Here is a 14634-nt window from a genome sequence, read left to right as displayed (position 1 = left end):
ATGCTTGCAACGATTTTAGAAATAACTTTGGTCATCACATTGAACATCTTTTGTTACTATCTACCTTTAATACTTGTTTTTTTTGTGTTACTCTTTTAATAATTGTGTGGTGCAGTTATTGAAAAAAAAAGGTAATTCATAAAATTATTTACGGTGGGTACCTATTAATTTAACTTTTATGACGAGAAAACGAAAAATTTTTAAAATCGATTTTTCTATAAAACGCTGTATCCTACAGACTCAAAGTCAGAGTACCTTTTAGCACTAGAATACCCGAAAATTTAATAATCTATTATTACGAATGCTTAAAACTTAAAGACAAAAAAGTTATACGGTAAAATAACTGTTGACCTACCCAAAACGGATGCATATGAACGGCACTAGTAATTCGCAATTAATGGAATCGATTCAAGTCTCGAGGATAAATAATCGTACCAGTTTTCGTTTTTCTAAATAGAATCTTTCTGGATTGTACTAAAAAAACTAATTACCAGGCGCCATTTTCAAAGAGCTCTAGCTCTGTTAGGGAGCTTTTTCGGACTAGATAGATTGGGTTAAATCGTCTTAAAATTATCTGAGGAATCTCCGGTTCTCGTGTGTCAGGAAAGTCTCTGGACACCCTGTATAAAGGCATTTGTTTATTCCAATGCGATACAAAATCGTGCACAACTCTGGCTAAGGATACAAGATGCTTGCAATTAATTTAGAAATAACTTTTGGAATTTTTACAAGAATTCGACGTTTTCTAAGCAAAATGGATATTTTATGCATAGAGACTAACAGTCATCACATTGAGCATCTTTTTGCTTCTTTGCCAAACTTTTTTTACGAATTGTATGTAGCGCTTATTGAAACAAAAGATAATTTATAAAATTAATTAAGGTTTTATTCTTATCTATTAATTTAACTTTTATGAAAAAAAAACGAAAAATTTTCAAATCGATTTTTCTAGAAAACGGTGTATCCTATAGACTTAAAGTCAGAGTACCTTTTAGTACTAGAATAACTGAAAATTTAATAATCTAGTATCACAAATGCTTGAAAGTTAAAGACAAAAAAGTTATGCGTTAAAATAAGACTTGACCTACCCAAAAGAGACGCCTATGAAGGTACTCGAAATTCGCAATTAATGGAACCGATTAAACTGTGAAGAATACATAATCGTACCAGTTTTCGTTTGTCTAAGTAGAAGGATTCTGGAAGTATAAGAAAAAAACTACTTACACGGCGTCATCTTCAAAGAGCTCTAGCTCCCTTACAAAGCATTTTCAGACTAGGTTTATTGGGTTAAATCGTGTTAAAATTATCTGAGGAATCTCCGGATGTTTCAGGAGAGAGTTATATATATATATATATATATATATATATATATATATATATATATATATATATATATATATATATACAAACAACACAGTTTATTAGGGTTGCAGTCAGAAAATTGGCCGGGATGTTAATGAAACACTCTTATGACTTTTTGTCTAGCTTTCGGAATGGTTTTATTCCTTTTTCAAGACACTGTAATAAGAAAAAGTGTAAATATTTATAAAATATCACAAATCTTCAGTGCAACTTACTAGTCGTTGAGATTATTTATAAAAGCATAGACACTCAACATTAATAACACACACATAAAATATAAAATAGTGGACAAAATACATTTTAAAATTCTTTAAAATTTAGGTAAAAATAGTAAAAATTTTGTTGTCATCTTTTACTGGTGTGTTTTAACTCTGGCACATAGAAAACAAAAAGAAAAAATCCTATGATTAAAAAGTAATTAGGTGTACTTAAAACACACCAGTAAAAGATGACAACAAAATTTTTACTATTTTTACCTAAATTTTAAAGAATTTTAAAATGTATTTTGTCCACTATGCTTTTATAAATAATCTCAACGACTAGTAAGTTGCACTGAAGATTTGTGATATTTTATAAATATTTACACTTTTTCTTATTACAGTGTCTTGAAAAAGGAATAAAACCATTCCGAAAGCTAGACAAAAAGTCATAAGAGTGTTTCATTAACATCCCGGCCAATTTTCTGACTGCAACCCTAATAAACTGTGTTGTTTGTTTATATTGACAGTCACTAATATCCAGTAATTCTTATATATATATATATATATATATATATATATATATATATATATATATATATATATATATATATATATATACCTCCGGATTTTGTTTGTCAGGAGAGTTTCAGGAGAGAGTTATATATATATATATATATATATATATATATATATATATATATATATATATATATATATATATATATATATATATATATATATATATATATTATAGTTTTGAGTTTCTTGAACCGTACTATATTTAACATAATGAAATGAATGAATGAAAAACAAATTACACGATCAAGTTTTTGATTTCGTCGTACATGACCAATACAATAGCTCCACCAGTACCACGGAGGACGTTGGAGAAAGCGCCCTTGAAGAAGGCACCGGTACCTTCGGTCTTGGCGATTGTGGCCCAGCAGTGAGCAGTGCTTCTGTAGATAATTTCGGTCTTCTTACGTCCAGACTGCATCTTCATACGCCTACGGACGGTGTCGAAGGGATATGAGATGATACCAGAAACAGTGGTTACAGTCTGTGCAATAGCCCATGAAACAACAAGAGGAGTGTTCTTAGGATCGGGCAAAATACCCTTGGCAGTATCGTAGAAACCGAAGAAAGCGGCACGGTAGATAATGATACCTTGTACTGATACTCCACGATATAATCCTCCCAAACCGTCAGCTTTGAAGATTTTGACTAAGCAGTTACCCAAACCAGAGAATTCACGTTCACCGGCACCTTTACCGACGTCGGCGGCCAACCTGGTTCTGGCGAAATCAAGTGGGTATACAAAGCAGAGGGAGGTAGCTCCGGCGGCACCACCAGAGGCCAAGTTACCTAAGAAGTAACGCCAGAATTGTGTCTTTTTGTCTACTTCGCTCAAGAAGATCTGCTTGTATTTGTCTTTGAAGGCGAAGTTGAGGGCTTGGGTTGGGAAATAACGGATGACGTTAGCGGTGTTACCACGCCAGTATGCAAGAACATCCTGTACCTTTGAGATACGTACGAAGCAGTCTACCATACCCTTGTAACGCTGATCCTCAGCGATTTGCTTGGAGATGTGTTGTACTTGCAAAAGCAATTTTACACTTTCGATTGGAGCTACACATGTTTTTGAAATAGCGGCGGAAATACCTCCAGCGAGGAAATCCTTCATAAAGGCAACGGGATCAGCGAGAGACATTTTGTTTTATTCTTTTAAACCTTTTCAAAAGAATATGGTAGAGTACTTGTAATCGGCTGTTAACAGACCGCGCACCGAACTGCAAGTGAGGTCATACGTAGTTTTGAGTTTCTTGAACCGTACTATATTTAACATAAAATATAAAATTAGTTTTTCTTGTGTTTAGGTTTAATAAATTATATTACATGTGGAACTAGATTTTATTTTCCAGAGAAATCAACGTTTCGGCAGGAAACCCTTGCCTTTGTCAAGAGTCTAAAATGTACAAGATTAACAGTTATTGTAAAATATGTATATATATATAACTTACCAAAACGTAAAACGGAACACTGACATAAATGGAGTGACAAATAAAAGTTGATATCTGATATCTCATGGTTTACTATCATTAGTGTATAATTAATTTTATATGGGCGTATCATTGATGTTTTCGAAAAAGGTAAAGTAGAGATATGTTATGGTTATGACTTTAAGTGCTTTTTATGGTGTTATATTTATTATTATTTAAATCAGATTGAACTATATTTTGTTTAGGTTTTGTGTATCTTTTTTGTCATTTATTGCTTTGGAATTTCTTTTTATTTCTATTGATTCGTGTATCTCCCTCTGCTTTTTGTTTTGTTCGGTTTTTAAAATTTTGATGTTTTCGAGGTCAAATTTATGCTTCTTCTCAGTTTCATGTTTTGTAAGCGCAGTGACATTGTTCTTGTCATATTTGTGAGAACGAATTCTGGATTGAAGCAGTTGACTCGTTTGCCTGATATAGACACCTTCACAGTTAATACGTGGTATCTCGTAAACAACATGTGATTTTTTGAGTTTTGGTGTTTGTGTTTTTAGTTTAGTGAAATATTTATTTAAAAGGTTGTTGCCTTTGTGGGCCAATGTTATGTTATGTTTGGCTAAAATATTTGTCAATTGTTCGAATAAACCTTTTATATATGGAAGAGTTGTATACGTAGTTTTGATACTGTTGGGTTTATTGTTATTTTTATTGTTGTAAAACTTATTAAGTCTTGATTTGAAAATAGTTTTGATTAGATGTTCGGGATATGCATTCTTTAGAAGGGCATTTTTAAATAAAAAGGGCACGGCTTCAGGATGAGGTTTGATCATTTCTGGGCTACTAAAAGTGGCAGAAGTGAAAGGCTGGTTATTGTGCTCCATTGATGTTTGTTGTAGCTGATCATTTTGTGAAGTATCTCCATTTACAGTATGTGATCTAATTATTTGAGGTGTGGTAAAAGTACCAGTAGAAGTAGAAGGCTGGTTTTTGTCCTCTATTAGTGTTCGTCGTAGTTGTTGATTATGTGAAATCGATCCAGTTGAGGAAGATGGTCTAATTATTTCAGGGGTGGTGAAAGTGTCAGTAGAAGTGGAGGATTCGTTATTGTTATCTATTGCTGGTGTTGCAACATCAAACTGAGATAAAGTGGAATTATTTTCCGGATCTTCACGATCAGTAACATATGCCGACATAAAATCTTCATCGATAAAAATATTGGAATTGAAAGGCCATATACCCGTAACTCTGAATCCGCTTCCAATATTACGTGGAGTAAATGCTAACAGGAAAGCGTAAGCTAAGCACCCTCCGACTTCGTATATTGTAATTGTCCTTTCTGGGTGGGTCACCATCCAATCATCACAGGCAGTATTATAGAAACTCTTGAGGAGGCCAAATACACTCCTGTCTAACGCCTGGAGCTTATGCGACGTGTGTCTCATATGATTATTATTATAAATTATTGTCTGTAGTCGCCTTTACATGTTTTTGAAAATGTTCCAAAATTTTTATAAAATTAGAAGCGGTCATCCATCCACTTTCATAAACTATGCCGGTGGTCCCTGGTGGGCTACTATAAATCATGCGATCTTGCCAAAGTTTTCGAGAGAAAACCATAAAAGGCGGTATATGGTTTCCAATTGCATTGATTGCACAACAAACAGTTACTGTTGCTCCAAGTTCCCCTGACATAATTTTACCAACGTGCTTTTCACCTTTGCTTGCAATGATCTTCTTTGGCTTATGGACAGTGGAAAGTCCAGTTTCGTTCACGCTCCAAATTCCTTCTGGTCCAATTCCATGGTTTTCAAGAACTGTATTTTTTCCGAAAAATGTTGATACATTATTTCTGTTGCAACTAGTTGCTCTAGAAAGACTAGTTGCTTCCGGAGAGCGTAGTGATAAGGTCTTCATCCTCTTCAGAAATCCGTATAACCAGTCGTAGCTGGCTTGCTTATGTTTATTCCACGAAGCAGGTATTTTTTACTATTTCTTACGGCAAACTCGTAAGCCAGTTCTTTTGCTTGTTTTCTTGTAAGGCCATGATGTAATTTGCTGGCAACATCTAAATAATTTTTAAACATATTTTCCTCTGCATTTGTAAATATTTGAGCCTTCTTGTAATCAGGAGAGAAGGGTATTTCAACATTTTCGGATCGTTGTCTGCGAACGTATCTTTTTAATGTCATAATATTTATTTGAAAACGACTTACCCTTCCCTTGAGAGACGTACAGTTATTAATAACGTCTAAAACAGCTTCTTTTAACCTCTGGCTGTCGACTGGTGTTCTTTTCTTGGCTCCTTCCCTCCTTTTGTATTGATGTGGCATATCCATAAAATAAAAAACATTCATTTATAAGGAGTTTCTGGGAGACTTGATCCCGGGATCATATCTCCCAGATAAGAAGGAATCAAGTCTCCCCCAAGAGGCCATTTTAATATTTTAGTCTATAAAAATATGACAACAAACTAGAACTCACTGCAAACTATGCAAAACGTAAACTAAATGATTATGGTGTTAAATAAAGATTATACGAAACACTTACCTAAACAAATAGTAAAGAAAATCAACTTAAAATAATTCTGAAAACACTTCTCGGTAGGGACAAAATAATTGTAATGAGCACGTGCTCTTCGTTGTGTATTCTAACGAAAACTAAATTACATGGGCTCTACTGCCATAAGCCATACTAACAGCTACGCTATGTTGCCGGTTTTATAATTCTAGGCTGCTTATTTACTGAAATTTTAAAGAGTGATCAAATCTCCCATATGATTAAGTCTCCCTCTTCTCCCCTCTCTCTCTCTCTCTCTCTCTCTCTCTCTCTCTCTCTCTCTCTCTCCAATGGCGCTACAGCCCAAATCGGGCCTTGGCCTCCTCCAAACTATGCCTTCAACTTTGTGGGTCCCGCGTCGATCTTCTCCAGGTTCTCACGTCTAGCAAATTTTGCGCGTCTGCTGTCACTTCACACTCCCATCTTTTCCGTGGCCTTCCGTTTGGTCTTGCTCTTTTCGGCAATCTTTCTGTCTCCATTCTTACTACATGACCAGCCCAGCGAAGTCTCTGAAGTTTAACGAATTCTGAGATCGGTGTCTCTTTGAACAGTTGGTAGAGTTCATGGTTATACTTGGATCTCCATATTCCGTTTTCGTTAATAGGTCCAAATATCTTTCTTAGGACTTTTCTTTCGAAGACTTTCAGTTTTCTTTTTGTCTCTTCTGTCATCACCCATGTCTCGCATTCATAACATACTATTGGTCTGATAATAGTTTTGTAGACCCTGATTTTCGATCTCAAGTGTGTGTTTTTGTGTGTTTTCAAGTGTGTGTGAAACACATGATCGAGTGAAAAATAAGCTTTGTTTCCCTTTACTATTCTTCTTTGGATTTCTGGTAACTCCTAAATATGTGAAACTTTCTACCGTTTCAATATCGTCCTCTAATTCAACTGTGCGTCTGTTTCCCCTAGCTCTTGCCTGTGTTAACTTTTTTGTCTTTTGAATATTTATTTCTAGTCCGGTCTCCTTTGCCTTTGATTTTAATTGTGAATATATTTCTGCCGCCTCTTCAGTTCTGCGAGACATGATGCTAATATCATCGGCATAGGCGGCAATCTGTATTGATTTATTTGTTAGGAGATTACCTCTTCCTATATTCAGCTGTCTTATCACATTATCCAAGGTCAGGTTGAATAGTGTCGGTGTCAGTCCGTCTCCTTGCTGTAATCCTTGGGCTATCGTAAAGTTTTCAGTGAGCTCATTTTGGACTCTGACAGTTGCTGTTGACGAATCCATTGTTGTTTTTACCGGATGTATTTTTGGGAGATATTAAAGCTCTGCAAAGCTCTTCTCTCCTATATAATATATATATATATATATATATATATATATATATATATATATATATATATATATATATATATATATATATAGTTTGAGATTAGTTCTTGAACCTTAATATATATTTTTTTAGTGGATTTTCTTGGGCTTAGGTTCATAAAAAAATTTGATTTGGTACTAAGGCATTTTCATATATTTATTCGACGTTTCGGCAGGAAATCCATGCCTTTTTCAAGAAGTAATATTGACAAGCATGTAAAAATTTGTTACTAAAAAGTAGACGTCACAATTAAAATAATATTAAAAACATAGGACATACCCACTAAGTCACTACATGTAAAAAAAAAAAAAAATAAAAAAAAAATTTTTTTTTTACATGTAGTGACTTAGTGGGTATGTCCTATGTTTTTAATATTATTTTAATTGTGACGTCTACTTTTTAGTAACAAATTTTTACATGCTTGTCAATATTACTTCTTGAAAAAGGCATGGATTTCCTGCCGAAACGTCGAATAAATATATGAAAATGCCTTAGTACCAAATCAAATTTTTTTATGAACCTAAGCCCAAGAAAATCCACTAAAAAATATATATATATATATATATATATATATATATATATATATATATATATATATATATATATATATATATATATATATATATATATAAGTAAGAAAAAGTAGTCCAAAATTTTTTTGACTAGTTTGGAAAAAATATGTAAATATTTTTTTCTTTTTGGGTGTGGTAGTCAATAAAAAATAGAGCTTTGCTAAGGCGTACTATTTATTCTGAATCCAAGCTTTCGGTGGTTTTTTGCCACCTTTATCAAGGTCTACAAAGAAAATTACTATGTTGTAACAATTTGAATGGTGCAATAAAAAAGCTATAAAAAACTTACCCGAATGTAAGATTCGTGGCATAAACAACAACGTTAAATAACATGATAATACTGAAATTGCAACTAAACTTAAAAATGTTACTTTTGTAATGTCCTTTTAAACAAACTTCGGGCACTTCCACGGGCAAATTTAATCTTGAGATTTTGAAATGCCTCTTGCTGCTCTTTGGCACATTTCCATCTCTCATTTTTCTTTTCTTTTCTTTTCTTTAACAGACCTATCAATGGCAGTTCCTTTTGGCTGATATCTGGGATGAGCTTCTTAAAATAGTTTATCATTCCCAAAAATCCTCTCAGTGTCTTTAAATTTGTTGGACGTGCGTATTCTTCTATGATCTTGACTCTCTTTTCGTCTAGACTTATGCCTTGCCTGTCTAGTTTGAACCCGAAGTAAATCGTCTCCTTTTGAAAGAACTTGCATTTTCCTATGTTTAATTTTAAACCCCTAATAAACTATTTTAAGGCTGGCCTAGATATTAACCTCGCGAAAACAGAGTACCTATCTACAAGTGAAGAAGACATAGAAGATCTACAGATTGATGACAACGTAACAATCAAAGGAAAGGATAAATTCAAATACCTGGGGTTTATAATCACGAAAAAGGCAACAACAGAAGAAGAAATTACACAAAGATTAGGACAAACAAGAACAGCAATCCGACAACTTAACTCAGTATGGTGGGATAGACACCTAAATATGAAGACAAAAACGCAGATTTATAAAACATTAGTGCGAAGTATTATGACATATGGGGCTGAAAATTGGATCATAAACAAGAAAACCAGCAGTAAGATAGTAGCAACAGAGATGGAATGCCTGCGAAGATGCTGCAGAGTAACAAGAATGGATAGGAGAAATAATGACGAAATAAAGCAAAGAACATCAATAGAAACAGACATACTAACATATATAGAACAAAAAAGACTAAAGTGGTATGGACATGTAAGAAGAACTAGCGACAGCAGATGGATAAAGAAAATAACCGAATGGAGCCCCATAGGAAGGAGGAAAAGAGGACGACCCCGAAAATCCTGGAGGAACGAAGTAGACGACGCCATGAGTAAGAGAGGACTAAACGATGGAGAATGGAACAACAGAGAGAGATGGAAACGGTTGAGCGAGGGAAGGCAGTGAATACTGTAGAATCCCTAAATATATATATAATTTTAAACCTGCTTTATTCAATTCTTCTAGAACTATCTTTATGTGATTCATATAGCTGGCAATATCATGGGAATAAATCAACAAGTCATCGATATAATGTAAAACAAAATCACCGTGTTTATTTAAAATCGTGTGGAATGCACTTGCCAAAGCCGCGCATGCACTTTATAAACCAAATACTACTATAAACCTATATACCACTCCGTCGACAGAAAAAACCGTGTAATCTCTACATTCATTGGCTAAATGAATTATTAACCAGAAACTATGTTTTAAGTCCAATTTAGTAAAAATACTAGATCCTATGATTCTACCAAAAATTGAGTCGATATTCAACGGAGCCTTCTATTGCGGCACTGTACATAAATCCATTCCAATTGCGCACGTCTAAACAAATTCTTATATCTATGTTACGAGCAATGTCCGAAATTGGACAATCCTAGCATTGTACAGAAAATTTTGTCCACTTCTAGCATTGTACCCCTTTACTGTACAATCTCCGAAATATATATAATCGGCGGACTATGTATAAAATAATTGCTGTACACTGTTCGAATTTCAATAAGTAGCCATGCGTGAAAGTTTGAGATAATATATCAGATATCGATTCATATCGATTTTTACGATTATTCCCCATTGGTTATTAATGACAAACAAACATGACACGACAGACAAACAAACAATTGAGGTTATAAATCCATAATTAACCAGCGTTTTTGACTTTTGGATTCGTAGAATTAAATTATTTTAAATTATCATACATATCTCTTGAAAATCTAAGATGTTTTACAAACATCTTCCCTATATTGTCATGGCTAGTGTCATGTGATATGTCGCTATACGTTCAATATTAACGAAGACTATGTGTAGTGCCCTTGTGGTAGTCTCTTTGTTTGTTTTTTCTATCTAAATATAATCGTTATATTCCCCCCTTTTATTTGCTATGTGTGATGTTAGGATTCGATTAGTTGTTTATTTTGTCCTCAGCCTGAGGCCTTCTGTAAGTCAATAAATCAAAATTTGTCGAATGGTAAATCTATTTTTATCTATAGTGCTCTATGATACCTTGTATGTCGCTATACGTTCAATAATAATAAAGATACTGTGTAGTGCCCTTTTGGTAGTAGCCGTGTTTTATTTTTTCTATCTGAATATATTCGTTATATCCTTCCCTTTCATTTGCTATGTCGCATGTTAGGATTCGTTCAGTTGTTTATTTTTTACTCAGCCAGAGGCCTTCTTTAAGTCAATAAATCAAAATGTCTCTTTTAGTTCAACTATTTTTATGCGTAGTGCCTTATGACATGTCGTATTATTGATGAAGACAATGTGTAATGCCCTTTGGGTAGTCGCTTTGTTTGTTTTTTCTATCTTAATATATTCGTGATATCCTTCCCTTTCATTTAACGTATCACACGCCTCAATCGGACCAAACACAACCTATTCGCTACCGCCTCTCCTTTCGAATGATGTATCATACATCACGATCCGACCAACTATTCTATCCCCCCGAGGATTCGTTGAGACTTCTCTTTGAAATAGAATGAATATTAATTTGTCGCCAGGCAGATTTGCCCCACGGTCCATGCCTAAAGTAGACTACAACTCCAAACCTACCAGATTGTAGCAGTACTAAATCAATGCTATGTGGAACAACGGAAACGAACCTCACTTATAATTTATATAAAGTGCATGTTGAGATTCTTTTTTAATATAATAAGGCCCAACAAATTTCGGTGCCAAATACTAACTAGCTTCTGACAAAATTACGATGCCATACTAGCTGCTTTGGTAGGTACTCCACATCTCGCTTCATCTCAGCGATTATACCAATAACAACTCTTCATACCAGCTACTTCTAAACACTCTCTAATATCTGCAAACATTTCTTTAAAGTATTTATTGCAACTAGTGTCACCCAATTGAAATAATGAACAAGTTGGCAAAATATGTCACAGAGATAAAGAATGACCAAAAGAGCAGTAAAGAAGCAATAGAACAGCTCATCGAAGATAATAACAAGTTAAAGAAGAAAAACAAAGACCTAAAACAAGAAAACAAAGAAATCAAAGAGTAATTAAAAAAAAAAAAAAAGGAGAATATGGAATTTATGGAAAAACAAAGAAGGAAAAACAATGTAGTGTTGAATGGTATAGTAATAGATACCTATGATCAAAGAGTAATAAAAGAGGCGATGCTGAATATATTCAAAACATATATGGGAATTGAGGTCAAAATCAAAGATGCATACAAGTTGGGAACAAAAACCTGCCTGATCGAACTAGAAGATCAGGAAGAAAAAAGTCATGAAGAACAAGTCCAAGCTAAAAAACAACAAGGAAGAAAAAATATATATCAACAACGACACCACAATGAAAGAAAGAGAAATACAAGAATCTATATGAATGATTGCACGAGAAAATAAATTGTAGGTAAATAAGGAAGAATGGAAATGTAATAATAAAGAAAATAAGATAGACAAACTAAAAAACTAATAAAAAACGGCAATGGAAAAACGATGGCGAAATAGGCAATGAACACGGACATGAGTAGTAGTAAAACACTATACAAAGACCAGTATGGAAACTTAAATAAGAAGAAAGATGATGAACGTTTACAAATTCACAAAGCAACTGCAATCAATGAGACTAAAAGTGTGAAAATAACGGCAACTGAAAAAACCAGAATACCTGAAGGATGGACAATAGGAACATGGAACGTAAGAGGTCTCAACGGCAAGGAGGCTGAACTTGTAGAAGGATTTGCGCAAAAATAGACCTACTAGGAATTACAGAGACAAAAAGAAAAGGTAAGAGCACACAGTTTCTGGAAAATCGCCATTTTTTAATACTCAGTGGAGCACCCCCGTCAGAAAGAGCACGTGAAGGAGTTGGTTGTCTCATCAATAGAAACTTGACTAGTAGCATTACAGATTGGGAATGTATCACCGAAAGGATCCTGAAAATTAGGATGATAACCGAAGAGAAGAAACCAGTCAACATCTTTGTTATACATGGACCAAATGATACCGAAAGAGTGAACACCAAGGACATTTTTTGGGAGAAGGCGACAGAGATCATAGATAGCGCAGAAGGCAACATAATAATAATTGACGATCTTAATGGTAGAGTAGGCGTAAAAGACCAAAAATCCTCGGATGTACTAGGACAATATGGACAACAAGTAAGAAACAATAATGGTCAACGAATTATAGACTTTTGTAGAGAGAATGACCTGATAATTATGAATTCGTTTTTCCAACACAAAGATGTGCACAAATATACCAGAGAAGTCAAGAGTAGAGGAGAAAAGTTCATTATTGACTATGTATTGGTGAACAGACCCTTAAGACAATGTATCAAAGATGTCAGAGTCAGAAGGGGAGCAGAAATATATGGCGACCATTACCTGGTAGTATCCCGAACTAGTAACGGTGTGGAACAAAAACGCACACAGAAGGTACCAAGAAAAAGAGACAAAACCCCAAGAAACCTCACCAACGCAGTTATTAGGTCATACAAGTTAGCAGATAAGAAAATAGCACAGAAATACAAAAATTATGTGAACAATAGTCTACAAAAGCACTTAAACCAGAACTATGGCTTAGAAGAAACTTGGCAAAAACTTAAAGAATCTCTCCTAGATGGGGGCAAGCAAATCTGCGGAATGGCTAAAATCAATAAAAATAGACAATATACGAATTGGTGGAGTAATGAAATAAAAGAAGAGGTCAAATCCAAGAAGTTAGCGTGGAAGATTTTGGGAATAAGATGGAGAAAGACTACCACACTAACCAAAAACTATTTTACAAAACTCTGAGAAGCCTGAGAACAGAGAACAGACAACAAACAAAAAAACAAATTAACAATAAAGATGGCCACATCCTCAGCGAGAACGAAAGTATTATGAACAGGTGGAGAGAATATTTCGAAGACCTCCTGACTCAAGAAGACTCTAATAATGAAATAGACAACATCGAAGAAAACCCACATAAGAACCCAAATCTAAACGAAATAACAATAGAGGAAATAAGAGAAATAATACTCAGGCTCAAAAGAGGAAAGGCATCTGGCTATGATAAGATAACTGCGGAAATGCTAAAGAATATGGGAGAAAATGGAAATGAAATGCTTAGAAAAGTTTGCAATAAAGCATGGAAGGAGAGCAAGATCCCAAAAGACTAGGAAGTGGGCGTTATTCTACCCATGTTCAAAAAAGGTGACAGACGAGACTGCAGCAACTACAGAGGTATAACCCTTCTGAGTATCCCTTCCAAAGTTTACGAACGAGTAATGGAGAAAAGACTACTACAAGAAGTAGACCATAAGCTGGAGCAGTCACAGAGCGGTTTCAGGAAGGAAAGAAGCATCCATGACCATATTTTTACACTCAAGCAGCTAATACAAAATGCACGAAATACAAGCACGGAACTATACCAATAGTACAACTATACTGAGTACAACTCAGTGTGAGGCTGAATATGTTGGTGAGACCGGAAGAAATCTTTCAAATCGCATTATTTCTCACAAAAGTGATTGCAGAATTAAAAAACCATCTTGTGCTTTGGCAGAGCATGTAATCGATAAAGACCATATTATGGATTTTGATAACATTAAAATTTTATGTAGTGAAAGTAATAAATTTAAAAGGACTTTTTTGGAAATGGTTTGTATTAGCAAAAGTGATAATAATTTAAACAAAAGATCAGAAATTCAAAATCTAAGCAAAATTTATAATTATATTCTTTCTTTATGATTTATATATAAAACTTGTAAAAATGTCATATTTAATTCTCCATATATCTGTTACATTTTTTCAGACATCTGTCAACGGTGAATAAATCTTCTTCTTTTTTGTTACTAAACAAAAAAGAATGTTTAAACGAAATTTTACTTTTGGCAATATAATTGTCAAAAATAAAAATTTTATGTTGGCATTTATGACATTGAGGCTTATTTGTAATTGGTTGCTATTTTAACTTATTTATAAATTCAATTATTTTTGTATTAAAAAAATGTTTTCAAAATTATAAAAATTTTCAGAGAAACATTTATTGGATTAAAACATTTTTATATTAATTATTTTGAAGATGTATTAGCAGTAATTTTTACTTACTAAACTAATTTTTATTTGGTAAGTTAACAAAAATTGTTTTTTCTTTTTAGTTCA

The 14634-nt window shown here is 33.9% G+C and overlaps 1 protein-coding gene across 1 annotated transcript; it reads right to left on the bottom strand.

Annotated features, from left to right (window-relative positions):
* Positions 1-2363: 2363 nt before the first annotated feature.
* LOC140439695 (ADP,ATP carrier protein-like) lies at positions 2364-3359 on the bottom strand. The gene has a single exon (XM_072529780.1). The coding sequence runs from the start codon at positions 3271-3273 to the stop codon at positions 2377-2379; it is 897 nt and encodes a 298-aa protein (XP_072385881.1). The 5' UTR covers positions 3274-3359; the 3' UTR covers positions 2364-2376.
* Between the last annotated feature and the right edge of the window lie 11275 nt (positions 3360-14634).

The sequence above is a fragment of the Diabrotica undecimpunctata genome, chromosome 4, assembly GCF_040954645.1.
Source record: "Diabrotica undecimpunctata isolate CICGRU chromosome 4, icDiaUnde3, whole genome shotgun sequence".
In the NCBI taxonomy this organism is placed as follows: domain Eukaryota; kingdom Metazoa; phylum Arthropoda; class Insecta; order Coleoptera; family Chrysomelidae; genus Diabrotica; species Diabrotica undecimpunctata.
Note: the sequence above shows the minus strand (reverse complement) of the source record. Positions and strands in the feature narration are given on the sequence as shown.

Bases quoted from the DNA above. Each gene is read 5' to 3' on its own strand.
- LOC140439695 (XM_072529780.1), bottom strand. From the start codon at position 3,273: ATGTCTCTCGCTGATCCCGTTGCCTTTATGAAGGATTTCCTCGCTGGA.